General features: G+C 31.7%; 3 protein-coding genes across 3 annotated transcripts; 2 read left to right on the forward strand and 1 right to left on the reverse strand.

Annotated features, from left to right (window-relative positions):
• Positions 1-584: 584 nt before the first annotated feature.
• Positions 585-3,484, forward strand: LOC144844958 (uncharacterized). The gene is made up of 5 exons (XM_078702073.1): positions 585-644; positions 947-1,056; positions 1,483-1,530; positions 2,205-2,315; positions 2,845-3,484. The coding sequence occupies exons 2-5, from the start codon at positions 949-951 to the stop codon at positions 2,956-2,958; spliced, it is 381 nt and encodes a 126-aa protein (XP_078558199.1). The 5' UTR covers positions 585-644; positions 947-948; the 3' UTR covers positions 2,959-3,484.
• An 86-nt stretch (positions 3,485-3,570) lies between these two features.
• Positions 3,571-9,862, forward strand: LOC144844511 (WD repeat-containing protein 18-like). The gene is made up of 10 exons (XM_078701450.1): positions 3,571-3,890; positions 4,187-4,297; positions 4,504-4,637; positions 5,105-5,252; positions 5,647-5,790; positions 6,469-6,527; positions 6,707-6,831; positions 7,735-7,928; positions 8,388-8,423; positions 8,543-9,862. The coding sequence occupies exons 1-10, from the start codon at positions 3,681-3,683 to the stop codon at positions 8,651-8,653; spliced, it is 1,272 nt and encodes a 423-aa protein (XP_078557576.1). The 5' UTR covers positions 3,571-3,680; the 3' UTR covers positions 8,654-9,862.
• Positions 9,863-10,371: 509 nt separating this feature from the next.
• On the reverse strand, positions 10,372-18,752 carry LOC144844297 (RING finger protein 11-like). The gene is made up of 3 exons (XM_078701138.1): positions 18,287-18,752; positions 15,370-15,518; positions 10,372-13,363 (listed from the first exon to the last, which is right to left on the reverse strand). The coding sequence occupies exons 1-3, from the start codon at positions 18,386-18,388 to the stop codon at positions 13,183-13,185; spliced, it is 432 nt and encodes a 143-aa protein (XP_078557264.1). The 5' UTR covers positions 18,389-18,752; the 3' UTR covers positions 10,372-13,182.
• Between the last annotated feature and the right edge of the window lie 240 nt (positions 18,753-18,992).

Genomic DNA, 18,992 nt, shown 5'->3' on the forward strand with positions numbered 1-18,992 from the left:
TTAACTTTAACATTTTACAATTTCAAATTATGCAAATTGTGCACAGCATTTTCTACACATTTGTAACCAAAATTATTGAGCTAATCTATGGCCTACTCTACATGTACTAGCTAACCTACCTAGGATCTTACTAGGGCTAGGCTAGGAGGATCTTACTAGGGCTAGGCTAGGAGGGTCCGGGCGGGATAACTTATCATTAGCGATCATGCATACACCACAGTATTTAGTAATAGTATACTGTATTTTTATAGGCCTAGGCCTAGCTAACTAACTAGGCTATACTCTATGTATGTCATTAGTTTCCTACTCATCATTTATTGGCTTAAAGCACAAATACAAAAAAATACACTTTACCTTTCTGCCGTTTATGTTTTGTAAAACAACTTCTTAATCTTAGTAATAGTTTTTAACTACCGGCTTCTTCCGCATTTGGATAGATGACTGAATGCCGACACGATGCTGCAATATTCGGTGTTGCGTGTCCCAGGCACGTCCCTATATATTTCATGAATGTGATTGGCTAGAAAGTCTTGCGCTAGACGTTCATATCCAGAAGGTAAACAAATAACATATCACATGATTAATCTCATGTGAAATCAGGAAATTGTTTTGTTCAAAACAATCTGTAATTAATCTTCAAATTAGTAAGTTAAAGATAAAAAATTAGAATAAAATGTTTTTATAGATTATATATGACTTTAGACCAAGCAAAACTAGCCAAATGTAAAAATACAACCAATCATATTGAGCAATTCAATTAGCTAGGCCTAACTAGAGTTTTAGAAGATAGTAGTAGGCTATTCTATAAGCGGTGGTCAGTGTTTACCATAGGAGTAACTCGGCTACAGGCTACTGTATACTATAGAGCTAGAGCTATCTAACTATGATATACATGAATCTGCATTCATGCAAAAACAAATATAAATTTTGCCTTTTTTTATTTCAGATATGGCTACTGAACAAACCTCTTTATTTACCGAATCACAATTTTCCAGTCCAAAATCTGAAGATAAAAATACAACATTTTATGATTCTAAACAAGATGTTACAAAAGATGTAATAATTGTTTTTTGGTTTTTTTTGCAATTGCTGTTCGTGTGATATAGTAGTAATAATGTCAATGGGGCATATCCAGGATATAGGGTACAGTATGAGAATTCCGTTGGAAGACCCAATTATATGTGATCAATTAATGACTGCCAGGTTATAATATAAGTCCACTTTAAATGCCTAAATGAAATGAAAGTCTAAATGTGATAAAAAAAAAAATGTGAATATACTCATTATTAACTCATTATTAATATTAGTTTCACAAACTTTTTGCCATCCAGGTAAGCATTAATATGAATAAAGTGAACCCACCCTCCACCACCTTATTTTCCAGAGTGTTTTCAGAGTGGTTAGCAGGCGAAAACGCCTTCAACCAAAAATTGCTGTAAACCTGTTTAATTACTTATTGTTCTTATTTCATTTATATTGCAGAAAAGGGTTATGTTCCTTTTTGTTGGAATTGTAGCAGTTTCCGTACTAGTAAGTTGAGAAGATCTAAAAGGCACCTAATTTACTCATATAATCCAATTAACAAATGACACATATGAACAGGGGAAATGAGTACTTGATAGACGTGGGCTACAACATGCTGATAATTGTGATGGTTTTAGATATCCAACTCATTTTAAGTATGTTTAGGTTCTGAAAAATTTCCCCAACAAAGTTTGGTGACAACAGAAGAATGTATACTGCACACTATTTCTTGTTTGTTCTTATCCTACATTACCTTTTGTTTTTTTTTAATGTAATACTTTATAATGAATCAAATAATATTACTATTATTATTAATAGCACTTACACCAAGAAATGGTTATTATTTAAAAGTTTAGCTCTGTTTACACTATCAAACTTTATGTGACAAAAAAATGTGATGTACCCATGGTCACAATGATGTCATATCACTACCATATTTGGACATATCACTACTATATTTGGGCACATCACACTTTTTTTTGTTAAACTAGTTTGATAGTTTAGACAGAGCTTTATGCTTTTAATCTGATTATCAGTACTGTTTTTCCTTATACATCCTTGTTCGTTCAGATTTTTATTAAATAAAATTGGTGAGAGGTGATAGGAAGAGTATCCTCAGATGTGCCATTGTCTAAAACCTATATTTCTTATTATTTTCTTCAATTTTTTTACCTTTTTAGATTTCTATTATTCTAAGTATTGTTCAAGGTGCAAAGACTAAAAGTCATGGATTTATCTACTTCCTGCTTGGTTTCAGCTTGGTGGGATTCGTTGCTATAGAACTTTTTATGGTATGTAGATGTCTAAAGCCCTGTCTACACTATCAAACTTTATGTGACCAAAAAATGTGATGTGCCCATATATGGACATGATGATGACATGACATATCACTAACATATTTGGGCATATCACTACCATATTTGGGAACATCACACTTTTTTTTAAGCCTATCAAGATTTGTTAGAATCATTATGCCCTAATAAATACACAAAACCAAGGTATATTATTTTTTAATACCAATCAATTTCCATGGCTACAATCATCATTTTATTTTCATGAAATTATAGGATGTACTAAACAGAGAAAAATGGCAAAAAGCTTCCTACTTTCTAAGAGTTTTATGTGGTTAAGCTATCAGATATTGTTTTGACAACTGACTGACTGATTTTTAACACTTTTAAATGTTTTATCAGATAATCTAATATATATATATATAGATAATATTGTTTTGACAACTCCTTTTTACATGACCACAGTGCTGATTTTGCCTTTTTCTGAACTGATATGTGATTTATCATTTTATATGTAATTTAATTTCAGATTCGATTTATAAAAACAGGGGATTTACATGAAAGCAAGACATGGTTCCTGTATGTCGTTGGTTTTTGTATTATGTTGGAGACAATTTTCACAGATGTTTTGCTATATCAATGATAACTCATTGTCATAACAATGTTTTATTTTCCAATCAAGTTATATTGAACTGTACTATACTAGTTTATAATCTTTTATCAAATTAATAAATGATGCCAAATACGTAACTACTTATTTATCTTGGACTGAAAAGTCAGCCATGTTTTGTACTCCTTGGTTGCAAACTTAACCCACCTAATAATATTATTATATATACTGTACTTAAATATGGGCTGTTAAATTTAGATTTGCACAATTCCAAACAACAGGAACATTTTAGTAAATGTGTCTCTATTTGCTTAGAAAAGATGATATTCAATTGTTTTGATTGTATTGACATTTTTTAACTCCATTTGCTTATTATTAAAATACACAAATGAATAATAACTATACTAATACATATAACAAACATTTAAAAATAAGAAATTAGCTTATCTGAGTCTCCAAGTTGGTATGATGTGTAAATATATTACAAGCTAAATATTTATTTTAATCAGATTTTGTGTTATAAATATTAATTAATTATATGCATAGGATACACATATAATTAGTAAATTTAACATTAATTGCTGTAGATTTGTAATTAAATTTTTTAATGATTAATATTTTTAATAAAGATATGAAATTAAACTATTTTGTTTTTCATACTGTTGTGCTTACCGCCTCCCTTTATTTCAAACATGTCCCTGCTGATCATTGTGAAAACGTGAGTAGCGCCCTCTTTTTTTATAGTTTTTTAAAAAATGGCTGCCCCCATAGAAGTTGTTTTGACATGCGATTTGTCTGGACAAATGTGGAATACTTGTGTTTGGGATTTGAATTCAGGAACTGTGTTAAAGTCATACTCAGGTGGAATAAGTACTTCAAAGAGTCTTAATTTTGTTGGTAGAGATTATCTGTTGTCTGCTTCACCTAGCAAGTCTGTTCTAAACTTGTGGTCTCTACACAAAAGGGTGAGTCGCCAGGCCTTCTGTGACGTGTGTCTGGGAAATCAACCAGTACTCACAGTTGTGCAAAGGATAGTGTATTCCTAATTGGTCGTTTCGTCCCTATTATAATCATGATGAGACTATAATTTAAAATGGATATAAAATAATATGAACTGATTCTAGGCCATGACTTTTTTTAATCAATGCCATGACAAATTTGTTTAAAAAAATGTAATTTATAAACATTACATTATTTTACTGTAAAAATGTATTCATTTATTAATTGATATTATAATTATAAATTAATACATTAATTTTAGGAACAACAACAAGTAAAGATGATTTGCCCGGGAGTTGTAAATTGTCTGACAGTGTCACCTGATGGAAGTTATTGTGTCGCAGCGATTTCCGAAAAGATATATATATGGCAGGTAATAATAATATATTTCGATTAAATTTTGTATGATAAAAATATTAATAATTTTTTTATCATTATATTGTATTTTCATGGTAGCATGCAAATATAAATCGCATTTTGGTCATGTAAAAAATGGTGTAATGCACTTTAATACTTAATACAAATCTTAATATGTTGTGTTTTTATTCAAAATATTTGCATTTTTTCATTAAATCTTAGTTTTCAACTGGGAATTTATTAGCCGTTGTTTCAAGACACTACCAGAAAGTAACGTGCCTGTCTTTTACTGACGATGGCAGCCATTTTGTATCCGGTGGTGAAGACAACATTATCATAGTATGGTCAATGGCAAGGTTTGCAGGTTTTAAACTTCAATTCAACATTCAGACATCTGTCCATACAATACATAAAAAACAAATACATTCTGGAATCCATATATATATATATATGACGTTATCCAAATTCCTTCACTTGCACTGATGAAGGGCTAGTGTTGCCCGAAAGCTCTGCTAACTTTTCTGGCTGTTTTACTTTATCATTTTGATTTAGCTTTTCGCATTTTTTTTTTTGTATCTCCATTGAGATCCAGCCACTGATAACCACAGCATTGTCATTTTTTCAGTAATTTGCCTTTGGATTTATATATATATATTCATATATACAATTTATCATTTAGTAAATGTTATGCACAATTTCTTGCACAATGTCAAATTTCAAAAATTAGCTGTGGTGTACTGTAAAAATAAAATAAAATACACCCTACCATGCTTTTAATTATAATAATAATTTTAATTTTTTTCTTGTTTCTTCTTTACAATAGTCTATTACAAAAAAGTAATACTTACCAGCAATCTATAGAACCATTGCATATCTGGTCACAGCACTCTCTACCAATAACTGATGTTTACTGCGGAACTGGTTTTCCCCATTCAAGAGTGGTCTCAACCTCACTTGATCAAACATGTAAAGTAAGTACTGTGTGTACACACAATTTAAAACCCCACTAAAAAAGCACTGGTCTAACCACCTGTTAAAATACAGCCCATATGAATCAAAGAATATGTTCTGGTGAAGAAGGGCCCAGAAGCATTAATGTTTTAAGTCTTGAAATCCAGGTAGGTAGGTAGGTAGGTAATATAATGATAATAATAATTATCTTTTGTATAGCGCTTGACCAAAATAAATGGTCTCTAAAGCGCTACAACCACAAGGCTCTTTTCGCTTTTAAAACATTGAAAAAGAAATAACATTTTTCTGTCTGGCTTTACAAAATTTAAAACTCTGTTGTATCCAATTGTAGGATAATAATAATAATATAAAATGAGAGCAAACAAGTTTTAGTGAGTTTTAATTTATATTTAGTTATGGGACATGGCGTCTGGAGAACTGTTGCAAAACTTTGTGTTTGATGTCCCTCTACATTCTGTCGTCATGGATTCTGCAGAGTATCGTTTGTTTGTTGGTGGTGCTGACGGAAACATTTTGCAACTAAATCTTTTTAGTAACGTAATTATTCTGTTATCTCATTTTTTTTATTTGAAATCAAAAACTAGTCAATTGAGATTATATTATAGGTCCAGATGATGTCAGGCACATTTATATGCATAGGTCATAGGTCATCATCTCAAATAGTGGCTTGCATAGTATCCACCTACATCTTTTTGCATGAAATCATCAACTTCAACTATATAAAAATAGTAATATACTGCAAGAGTAAAAATAATGGCATTAACTTGCAAGTATTTGGCAAATACAACTGCAAAAAAGATTACATTAAGTTCAGCACTCATTTTAGGCCCTGGTAATGTAAATGGGGGGTAGCCTGCAACTTGCACTACTGTGCTGAATTGCGCACAGGTGTGGACGAAACATACCACAACTTTCTTCTCCCCTAAGGGTCTCTTCGTGTCGAGTGCTGCCACCAAACGGTGCCTATTTGTCTGTCCACAATGACAGGGGATGAATGGACCAGCATACCGGGGTAACCCCCTACTTTTCCGATTTCAAAATCCTAGGTCTGCCACTACTGACTAGAACATGTATTTGTATAAAGGCGGTACATGTAGTATAGCAGTATATATGGAAATGCTATACAAGTATAATTCATTCTAATTGAAAATGTATTAAAATGGATTAAATATTAATTATTTTGATTGTTTAATGTCTACATGCTTTATCTTACAGCCTTGTAAAATAGATTCAGACAATAAACAGGAAACACCTGACATATTCAAAGGTCATAGGTTAGTTAAAAATCTGGCACTGGTCTTGTTCTTTGTTTGTAGCAAATTCATACAACTGTGAATAGAGATATATTTGAAAAAGAATAATAATTACTGAGGCATAACAGTGTCCTCTTGTCCCTGTCAAATGTTATTACATATCAAGATTATGAAATTAACAATTTAATTATTTTTGTTAGCAATAAAGTAACATGTTTATCAGTATCAATGGATGGCAGTAGACTTGTGTCGGGTAGTCATGACAACACAGCACGCATATGGGATGTTTCAAGTAGACAGTGTGTGCGTACACTAAAGCATAAAGGTAAGTTCTGTATCTATAATGACTTGAAGATGTCAGTTAATAAAAAATGTTTGTTTAAAGCTCTGTCTACACTATCAAACTTTATGTGACAAAATATGTGATGTGCCCACATATGGACATGATGATGTCATATCACTACCATATTTAAGCATATCACTACAATGTTTGGGCACATCACACTTTTTGTGTCAAACTAGTTTGATAGTGTTGACAGAGCTTTAGGACTGTAGACGGAAGGAGGCGATAATCTATGCGTATAAGCCCAGTACACACCATTCCCTTTGCATTTGAGGGCTATATTTGGTTGGTTACTCCTTCGTCTACTGTCTCGAAATAAAAGCTCCCCAAAATATATAAGCCCTGGTGTATATCATCTATCCCAGGAGAGGATCCAGGATTTGTTTAAACATGGGAGCGCTAACATATAACATTTATAATCTGTCAAAAATAGATATCAATATATAGCTTTCAAGAGAGGAGGCTGCAAGCCCCTAGTGTTATCCCCTGTATCCTGCTGCGATGCCAAAGCATATCTCCCAACTTTAAAATCGGAATAAACATATATTTTGTTTAAAACTCATGATAATCCAACAACAGTGAAAGTAAGAATACAAATTGATGGAACAACTATTATGTACAAATAATTATTACTTTTTTTCTGTAATTTTTCATTATTGTTAATCTATTTTATCACATGATTCTAAGAAAAGTTCTGATGTCACCTGTGACGGTAGAGTAAATTTGTACAGCAATTAAGTGTGCTTTTGTTTAATCATGTCACCATCATGGGTTTGGTTATGTTTATTTGTATTGTATTATCATGTTTTTAATTGACGAAATGAAAAATGAATTTAAGAATTGAACTCTCATTAAGTGTCCTATTTTCATTTATTTATTTCACAGGGCCTGTATCAAATGCTGTAATCAAGGTGCCACCTAGGAAAATGTTCAGTGCTTTAAACAAATCAGGACTTCCCATCAAACCATTCAAACGACATGTTCATGTTCCTGCTACAGGGTCAAAGGTCGGAAACCAAACTTCAAGAGAGTCTGTTGAAATTAGGACAAGGCATTCATTTACTTCAACAAACTACACAGTAAGACCAAGATTTCAGTTTCATAATGTCATCAAAACTATTTTGTTTGTCGCCGTTTGTTTCAATTTGAAATTAAAACATAATAATAATACGTCGATCTTATATAGCGCTTAATGCACAAAGCCTCTAAGCGCTTAATAGATGTTTCAAGGGTAATTATCATCTGACACCTGATGCAAATAAAAGAAATAACGAGGTAGATATAGCCTAGATGTAAAACCAAATCTAGCAAACAACATTTTTTTAGAACCTCTAGTAAGAAGACAACTTTGGAACCAAAAATATGTCTCCTCAATAGGTTTTCCCTGTATATCAGTTGTCTGTAGTTAAAATATATATTTCCCCTTGTTCTCTTTATGACAAAGTGTCCCCTGAATAGGGGTGTCCCAAAGAAGGGGCTCTACTTTATGTTTATATGTGTTTGATATAATAATACGGAATTGTTTGGTTTTTTTATAGGATCCAATTGAACCTTTGGTAGAGTTAGTTAAAAAGGTGAAGTAAAATATTTATTCTTTTTGTTTTTGATAAATTTATAGCAATTGATTGCTATGTTTGATTAATTCAATAGATAAAACTGAATGTTAAACATTATGTATTTGGTTATCTTTCAGAATGATAATGTTTATTCCCAGTTGCCAGCGGAAAACAATCAAGAGCTTCAAAAAGTAAAGAAGTTGAATGAAGAATTGTACACGTTTACAATAAAACAACTTGTGCAATAAAGACAATAAGTTGCACTCAAATAGAAACATTCAGTGCTTAGTGGCGCTCTGGTTAATATGCTTGCTTACCAATTCTAGGGTCCTGTCATATTGCCAGTATTTTTTCCTATTGGTAAAAATCAGTGCCACTATCTATAGGACTGTGGTGAGACCTTAAAATGTGGTAAAGAAGTTTTAAATGCATATATTAATATAAAGTATACAAGCTTTGTTGGGGTGGGTGAGGGTGGAGGTGGTGAAACACAAACATGTACTCTGCCACCTCATACTGGCCCCAATCTAGCCCAATAATAAGACTTTTTTTAGTAATTTTATGATTAAATGTGCATTTAGGAACGTACTAAAAAGTAAAGAACAATACAAAACTGTGTACTTGGTAGAGAGCAGCCTCAATCTACTGCAATAGAACTTATCTCTACAAAATATAAATAACACACTCAGAACTTTCTGAAGGATGTGTTAAAGCAGGCACTGAAAATGTGGGATTGCATATTATAAAGCCTATAAAAAATGTGTTAATTTTTTGTGAGCTTATATGATATGTATTGCCTTTAGAAAACATGACTGTGTATATAATGCTTTGATTTATTTTTAAAATACTTGCGTGTATGTGAAATTATACTTATAATGACTCGTACAATTCATGTTCAATTAATCAAAGTACAGTATTATGAATATTTGATATGAATTTAATCAGATGTTATTATAAATGAAATATCCATTGCCGTAAACTGAATCACAGGTTTCAGGTGTACAATGTTTGTAAAGATGTATCATGCATCATGTTAGTCTGGGTTCCAGACGGAGTTTTGTCTTAATATTAGTAAAAAGATCAATATTTTGGCACATTTGGCGTTCCATATGTATACTACTTGAACTTGGTTTCAGACAAAAATCGAGATAAAAACAAATAAATAAAAAAAAAGGACAATGAATACGGACTTGAGGCAAGTCTAACATTATGTATGTATTTGTACACGTATAGACACCAACCCTTTTACTGTATACATCAGACATTGTACCTACTTGATATATTATGGTATTTTATTTGTAAAGTTGATATAGTATGTTGTAGCTATTGTAATCTTTTAATCATGAATGCAAATCAGAATCTAAAAGGAACAACTTTAATATCTAACCATGTCAATTTACAATTGTATGTATTTCTTAACACATTGCCATTCTTTGTAAATTTGTATTGAAATAAAAAAATCATACCAGGCAGGTGTTATTTGTACTATTTTCTTACAATGCATTCATGCTTAGTTATTTACCCAGGTACAGCCTTACCATGTTGAAACACTGGTTCTCGTCAGATCACCGAAGTTAAGCAACGTTGGGCCCGGTTAGAGTTTGGATGGTAGACCAGCTGGGGTCCCATTAGACATTTGAAATCAGCACTGCTGACTTTTTGCAGCCCCTGCATCTAGTATCTGCCCCAGACTTGTGCCTCTCCTCTGGTTAAGGTGGGCACTGGACGAGAGAAGCGCCCTTGGTCAATGTAAGGACCAGCCAAAGGTGCATTAAACTAATTGACATGGTCGTTTACGACAGAAGTCGGCCATATAAGTTGGTGATCTACCCACCAAAGATAGCAATAATCAGTCCATGAAGCCAACTTACCCAGGTGTAACTAAGCCTCCACAATCAATTTGCGATTGAGTGGAATCAATTATTACAGTGAGTATTCATAAATTAAACAGACCTATAATACCAAGTATGGAAATGGTTATCTTTTATTCTCTCATTCTGATGTATATATTCAAGATAAATTTCTGTACATACACATACTATTGAAATGTTACCAAAACAAAGTACATTATGTTAATAATTTTGCCCATTTTTCAACAAAATCCCTGTACTTATAGTCAGTGTTTCATTTCATAATTTAACAATGATGTATTTGTGACGAAAAATTATTAAAATAAATAAATCATCTAAAGATGGACGACTCTATTAAAGGGACGACCTCTATTAAGGGGTCACCCTTTTTCTTGCACCAACAGAAAATCAAATATACATGACAATGTCACATTTTACTAAATTCCCTACAATTTTGTTGACCCTATGTTTCTGTTGCCAATAACAACTTGGGAGAAAAATGACAATAAAATAAATATCTAAAGCTTTCTTTACTTTTCATTATTATTATATCAAATCTGTTTTAAGTGCAACCTTGATATTAATGCCATGCACATGCATTACAAATCATATCAATCATTCCTTGTAACACAAACCAGGTAACTACATTTGTTTACAGCTGTAATAGCAATTGATCAAGACAATAGTTTCTCTGACAAACTTGTTTTCATCATTAAAAGGTAAATTGTTTACACTCAAGGCAATAGACCCTCTCCTTCACTCACAATCTATAAGCTTAAATTCATGCCTGATGTCTACACTGTTGGTTACATACGGTAGGCACAATAAATACATTTTCTAAGGTACTCTACTCCCATTGAATTTCTTTGTGAATTCCCAGACATTATGCATTTGTACTGAGGAAAAGTTAGTGTTGCACAAAAGCTCTTTCTTTCTGGCTTTCTCGTTTTATGTTAAATATCCAAAACAATAATACTGTAAAACCAACCAAAAATCCCTAAAAAACACCTGGTTTGTATGACAAGCAACAACATATTACTATTTAATAACTTATTGCTACTATATAGTGCAGCTACCAGCACAGTCAATATCTGTATATCATTGCATATCACAATACATAAATTCTAGAAATGTTAACAAAATGTACCAGACCCTTTTCTCCTTCTAATTTGATGGAAATAGTGAGTATATAACAACATTAAAGGCCATATATTTCATTATTTTCTAGAATCTATGTATGTGGTATGTAAAATAAACATTGCCTAGAGCAGGTCAAACCTGCTGATGACTTTATTATTCTTTCTACTGAAAACCTAGTTTTTGCACCATAAAGCACTTTACAATCTAGACTATGACATACGCATGTATTGTTGACATACATCATCCCAGAAATAGAAAAAGCAAATGCATTCTACTGTACAACCTGGCCTATGACGTATGTATGCTTTGTTTGACATGCATCCAGAAGTAGAAACAGCAAAGACATAGATTTTTAAACCTTACAGGCTAACAATAGGATAAGGGGAAGTTGAAATTGCAAAAGAAAAATATATAATGAAATTTACTATACTGAAATGTGTAGTTAGGTTAGGTAGTGGGTAATGGCTATGAGTGCTCACTGGCTAAACCCAGGGCCCCAGAGCTTATGGGGCCCAGATCAACATCCCCAATGCAACTATCCCTAGTGTGTTATGCTACTGGGTTAGGGCATGATGGCGCATACACAGGTGACTTCCCAAGTGTGTAAAAACTTACAACACCTAATGATATTCTTAGTCTGTTGAAATTCTGTTATTACAATTTTAACAAGTTAATTATATTAAAAAGAATTTTTTTTTTAAATCACTATAACATACATCAATAATTTATAACCAACTTAAATCTACAAAAGGTAAAATTTAACCAATTTAAAAACCTTGCAGATAGTTGTACAATGGCTTCATTATTCTTTTCAACTTATAATCTTTTGAACTATATGTGTATTGTGCATCTAAATGCAAGCGCTTTAAAAGGTGGCTCTCTATTTTGTTCTAGAATAGGCCCTTGAACAAAACCAGGATGTATACTGTACCACAATAAGCAGCAGAGATATGTTGTCATGTTAATATTAATATGACCAATATTCATGGTGTAATTCCAATATCTTTCTAAAATACTGTATGCAGGACAAAGGTATAATTTAATTGATCGTTAAAAGTTTCAGATATATACCGAGTAATAAAGGACAGTATAATTGCTTATTGATAATTCCACATTGGATTCAGTGAAGAAACAAGTGTGTTAGTACCTGTATGCATTTGGTGTTAAAGAACAGAGTAGAAGCAATGTAGAGAAGTGGGTATGGACAATGTTACTTCCACACCAAAAGCAAGGGTAAATACATAAGCATAGAGCAAAGTGCGATTGCTATGTTCATTGCTTCATACTATCTGGTGCCTAAAAGTCCCTGTTATAAAGATTATAATTGAAAGACTTTGAGACCCCATCATATTCTCCAAAACCATTATGACCATGGCAAACAACATAAACGTTTCTTTTTATTTCTGAATAATTAAATGTGTCCATAAAATCTTGTCAAGTAACATGGTTGAAATGAAAATAATTAAGAACGAACTAAACAATGATTCACAATACAAACTAGCGTGCACACATAACGTAACTTTGATATCTTTACATAGTTTTTTTGTTTACAAAATAGCATTGAATGCTATAATGCACATAATCACAAGGTTTAGTTTGTATTCTATAAGTTGATGTGCAAGAAATGTTTCTTCTTTAGTTCATAGCAGATAACACCATTTTCCAGATATATTCTCCAATAAATCTCTTTTCTATTTTTATTTTCTTGCTATTAAATAAACTTCTTTAGTATTAAAGGTTTGAGTTGTTGTGCAATTGCTGGAAACAGTCTTCTAATATATTTGTTCTTAAGTATTCGCTGAATCATCATATGACATCAATAATGCAGCATCTACTGGTTCCATACACGAAGGACATGTGAAAGAACGCATTAACCAATCGTCTATACACTTTACGTGGTACGTATGCATACATGGCAAGAAGCGTACAGGATCACCAATCTGGAAATCTATCATACATATAACACACCTAAAAGAAAATGAAAAATTGTTATAAATATCTTATTATCAGTGGAATACACAAAGTAACAGTGATTTTGCTAATACCTGGTTACCCTTACAATTAGCTGTTATCACAAGAGATATTTACAAAAAAAAGTATAATGGACCTGGTATAGTCCAAGAACACCCTAATACATTTTAAGAAACTAGAGATAATCATACTCTTCCCGACACCATAGAGCAATTATCATACTTATTTAACAAAGTATTTTGAGCGTTGAGATTGTTCTTAACGAAAAAGCTTGCATTGTCAACGTTTTCTATTCGATTGACGTTCTGTTGAGTAAAAATTTAAATTGAAAATTGAAAAAGTACTCAACGAATCTTATATTTACAACTAAAGTAATGTGTGTTTTATCGCTCTATGATTACGCTATCTATTAAAATGTTTTATACAGACAGTAGACCCTAATACATTTAAAAAAAAAGTTAAAGTTTAATAATTATGCTATTGTGTTAACGGGAAGAAAAACTCTAAACTAGCCAGCAATACTGAAACATTTTAATCGTTTGAACATTTTATTCATATAAGGAAATATCATGATAATAACAATGTTATAAAGGGAAAGTTTCTGTAAAAATCACATGTAATCCATATCATTGTATCAATATCCAATACAAAGAAAAAAATTGTGTGAGGCAGTGTCTAAAGCATGGCCTAAGAAGTGATTAACAATTGTACATTTTCCAATTCAACAATCTACTATTTAACTGTATGGTAAAATGCTCTATAAAGAAACATGCGCTTGAGGACAAAAAATGAAAGTAAGATCTTAAAGGCTACAAGAACATTTTATCCTGGAATTAATTAATAAAGCAGTTGGGACATCGGCCAAGGAAGACATTAATTATTATTGATGGTACTGTATGATTCAACATCCACAATGGTTCATGTTTCAGATGTAATGCTTACAATTACACTTAACTGTATGTTCATTGCATTTTTCAGAAATTTGATTATATTGGGCAGGGCCGGGAAATTTCCTGCCAACCTTATTTTTAAATCGGACACTAATAAAGAAGGTCCCGAAATTAAATTAAGTGAATGTTTGAAGGATTTTTTTACTGCATAATGATGGTATGATTTCTCGATTTCTTTATAAGTTAGGCGCAACAAAAATGTATATTTTAGTACGTTTATAAATTGAGTTCTGGACTGTTCTTTGATTAACAACAATCTATTTTGTAAGCATTGTGGCGTTAATACTAAAAATCATTCCAGATGACTTTGTTAGGTCATGGTTGGTTATATAATAATAATTAGCTTGTATTTCCACTTTTCATTAAGTTTAATAAAACAATTATCTTGGTGAATAATTTGATAAAGCATCTTATTAATATTGGTGTACAAATGTAAATGTTGTATGACACAACAAATTAGTAAAGAGATTGACAATTCAATTTATATAGAAGCAGTAAAACTTCTAAAGGGGCCAATCAAGGAGAGGGCTTGTTGGTGCATTGCCAGTAAATTTAAAATAAAATTTGGCCAACTTTGTTTAGAATATTGAAAAATATCTTCTTTTATCTTTTAGATTAGATTTCATACTCTACATACTACAGTTATCATTTGACACCCTGTGCACCTGTTACAAAAGCCATGCATTTTGACACACCGTCAATTTACTTGTTCTTTTTAAAGATCTGTATAAGAGGGAAGACATAATACTGTATGTATGCCATAAACTTGAGTCACAAACATTATAACATAAATTAAATTTTATAGCAAGACTAATAAAAATGTGATTGGTTGTCCCATTGATGGCAGAAACTGACATTTGTAGTGTTATGTAAAATTAAGGAGAATCTTTTTTCTCCATGGTCAAATCATGGAGTTATAAAATTAGATCTAATCTAATTTTATAACTCCATGGTCAAATCAAGGAACAGTGACTGGAATATTATAACACAGGCTCTGATTTTGATGTACTCAGCCATATCAACCATTTTATAGAAATTGTCACTGTGACTTACTCTCTAACTTTTTTATTGGTATCATATTTGCCTGTGGGAAGGTGTTGAATTAGGCCCATTCGTTTGGCAATTTTAACCTGTTCCTCTTCCGTTAGTTGGCTCACTGTTCTTCGCTGCCCAGGAGTCGGGTGATAAACTGGAGCCTGTTCCTATAAAAAATAAATACAAGTCTGAATCATTAAATGGTTAAGGTGAAAATCTATAAATAGTTACTTGGTTGATAGGCCCTGTAGTCCTTGAGGAAGGGCCCTCAATTTTCCTTTGAAGGATTCCACAGTTTTTGCAGAATCTTCTGGTAATTTGTTCCAATCGGAAATAATTCTATTGGCAACCAGTTGTTCCGCGACTTCTGTTTTTGCCTGCCTTTTGTCAATTTTTAATGGGTAGCCTCTAAAGTCTTCTCTTCGTGGGAGAGAGAAAAAATAGTATAATGAAAATATTTTTTAAATCGATCAAGGGTTTGAGAATGGAAGGGTTTACACAATCTGTTCTCAATACCGGAAATATATTTTAATATATTTTAATATGTAACTTTAAATGCTGTACTACCACTATAAATTACATTATGTATTTGGTTAGCGGCATCCTTAATTTTGGCTAATTGCTTATGTCCTGAAAACTGTATCAAATTATGTAATAGTAATATTTGCTGGTCAGTGTGATAGTAATGTCTAGCTTCTTATCTGAATTACCAAGGAACAAAAGAAAGTACATTTTGTCTCAGGGGAGGAAGAAACTAGTGTTTTTAAAACAAAGGAATATGGAAAATGCTTTGAAGACATTCATACGAAAAACAAAGAGATTTCCTGGTAGAATTGTATTGTTATTTTACCTGGCAATTCTATTAATTGTGTTAATTGACCTGCTAACTTCTTTGAAAAATAAATCAATTGATGATAAATATGGTTTAAAAAACAAAGAATACTGTTCTTTGTCAGAAAATGCCATGTGCATTTAAACAAACTGAACACAGACTGTGGGCATATTTTTCTAGTCATGTTTCTCTACTCACAATGTCACCCTGGGGCTGGCCTAAGACTGGTTTTCCAAAAAATCTGGTATTTAGTATTAATTTAGTATTCAAGTTTAAAACATTTTTTGAATAATAATTGTGATTTTTAATCACATAATATCGTAATGATACAGTATAACTACAAAAAAAAAGTGGTTGGGCCATCATCAATCAACCAAGAATTGATCAATAATAATGATTATAATGATTCAAAGAATCATTAATATATTATTATCTTTATGACACGGTGTGGAATAAAATGTCACACCACACGCAAAACATATATTGAAAGGTTAAACCTTGAAACAATCAATAAATATTTTGTGTATGGTGTTTAATCAAGCACATTGGAATTTATTGAACTTTTATCATTTTAAATATAATAATAACAACAATATTATATCTGGACCTTGACAGAAAATAAGATGAAAAGAGAGGCAACTAACAATATTCCGTGTTATATAACAGTATATAACAATTAGAGGGAACCCATGATGCGACGTTTTGATATTTATCTATGATCATCATCAGTCAATATGTTTAACAACTCAATAATAGATGTTGACCTTCAAATACAAATATAAATATTAAACTTTACTGCACTTAGTAAATTAGTTATCTTATTAAATTTTACAAGTACTTGGAATACCTGTATACTTTATTTTAATAATTTTTCAAGTCATATCAGCTCAATACAACAAAGTTATAAATAAAGAGAAAGCTCATCAGAAATGATTTTGTTATGGAGTGAAATTAGCTAGTCAACAAGGTCAGCAAAAATACAGTAGACAAAAACAAATTACAGATTTGTTGTTAGTCCTACTTTCATTCAATCTGTATGTCTTTACTTCTCTACATTTGTACAATATTTTTAATACCCCAGGTGTTTCCAATATGTAAACATGAATACAATTGCATTTGTTCAATAACATCAGGTACAGTAGTTTGCACAATCAACAGACAATGTCTTAATTTATTGAAACTAAATTAATTATTTTGAAAATGAAACAAGTTTTTGTAAATGTTTTATTTGCGTCCTTGATTCTCCGACTTCCTTGTTGAAACCATCCATTTGTTTACATTTTTAAACCAGTTTTAATATTTTATCATATTCAACAAAGAAATATATCAATTACTGTAATGTTTAGGTATACATTTTGTATGATTATTTTAAAATAATCTCTGAACAGAGGAGGCAAGCTATTATGATTCAATATTTCATCTTTAGGAAATTAATCTTCATTCATGAAGATGAACAAATAAAGTTTGTAAATAGCTTGCCTTTTTAAACAAATTTAATTAGAATATTTAGCAATTTAGCATACAGTATTCTATTGAAAATACATAAATAATATTGTATCAATACTCGGGTGCATATTTGCAATAGGCCTATATCAATATAATAAAACATTTCAATAAATTTTGTAAACAATTTAAAAATGCATAATTATAAAAAGAGTGGGTTTTTTTTACTGTGGTGTAAATGTAATGGATTTGGACTAAATGATAGATTTACGTCGGTATAGGATTAACTAGGTCCAAGTTTGATTAAATATTAGAGAGGCCTAATTAGGTCTAGGCTTAATATTAATAATACTGGCTTGAAAAAACAACAAATCAAGGGCAAATATAGGCCTATGCCTAAATCAATTTACATAAATATTAATAAAGTCTGTGAACTGAATGTGATTAAAAAAAATACATATTTAGTGCCTATGTGAGCCTACTAAGTACTAGGCTACATCACTATGCCCTATCCTAGTAGTACATAAACAAAGGCGTTAAGTGAGTAACACACCAACAAACATTAGGCCAGAACACATAGATTTTGTAGGCCAATAAACAAAGAAAGTCAGCTGATGATGTGAGAGTTTTTGCTCTGTGAATATAATCTGGTAAACTCACCTGGTAAGGCGGAGGGGGGCCTAACCGATCATGTTCTACATTAGAATCATTGTGTAAAAGCGACAAATCATCAGCAGATTGTCCTGTTAGGCAATTCCCCATCTTCTACAGATGTTCAAGTTTACTGTAACAAACAAAGGACCATTCTGATACCAATTTAACGGTGTAACATTTTTAGTTTGCCATGAGTCAGCTGCGATCCCTTTTTACGATTCACGAAAAATCTCTCTCAACAACATTGAGCCTAACAACGCCTATTGACCTATGGACTTTTTTATTTTAAGCGGTGATACACACTTGCAGTTCAAACTTCGTTTTAAGTCGGAGGACGTGTTTAAACTTAAAATTAAAAAATCATATAGGCCTATACATAAATGTGCGAACACTTGCAAAAAGAAAATAAAGGCAAAAATACTAATAATAAGGTCAGACGAGTCGGAGAGTTTTGAGATGATTGAAGAATATTATTCCGCCAACAATGACGTAGTTAGGCAGTATGATAGAAAAAACGTAAACAAAAGCGAGCTGTGTTTATTGATGCGTGACGTAAGTTTGTAACAGAAGTACGTACCCGCTCGAGATTGGTTGCTCCAAATAATAATTTTTTTTAATGTTTTGGTAATTTTTTGTGAAACTCTGCTTTTACTTTTTTTTGTAGAAAGCACAAGGATGATTTAGTCAACTGTCATGTGTAAATTATTATAGT

The sequence above is a fragment of the Antedon bifida genome, chromosome 6 (assembly GCF_963402885.1).
Source record: "Antedon bifida chromosome 6, ecAntBifi1.1, whole genome shotgun sequence".
Classification (NCBI taxonomy): Eukaryota; Metazoa; Echinodermata; class Crinoidea; order Comatulida; family Antedonidae; genus Antedon; species Antedon bifida.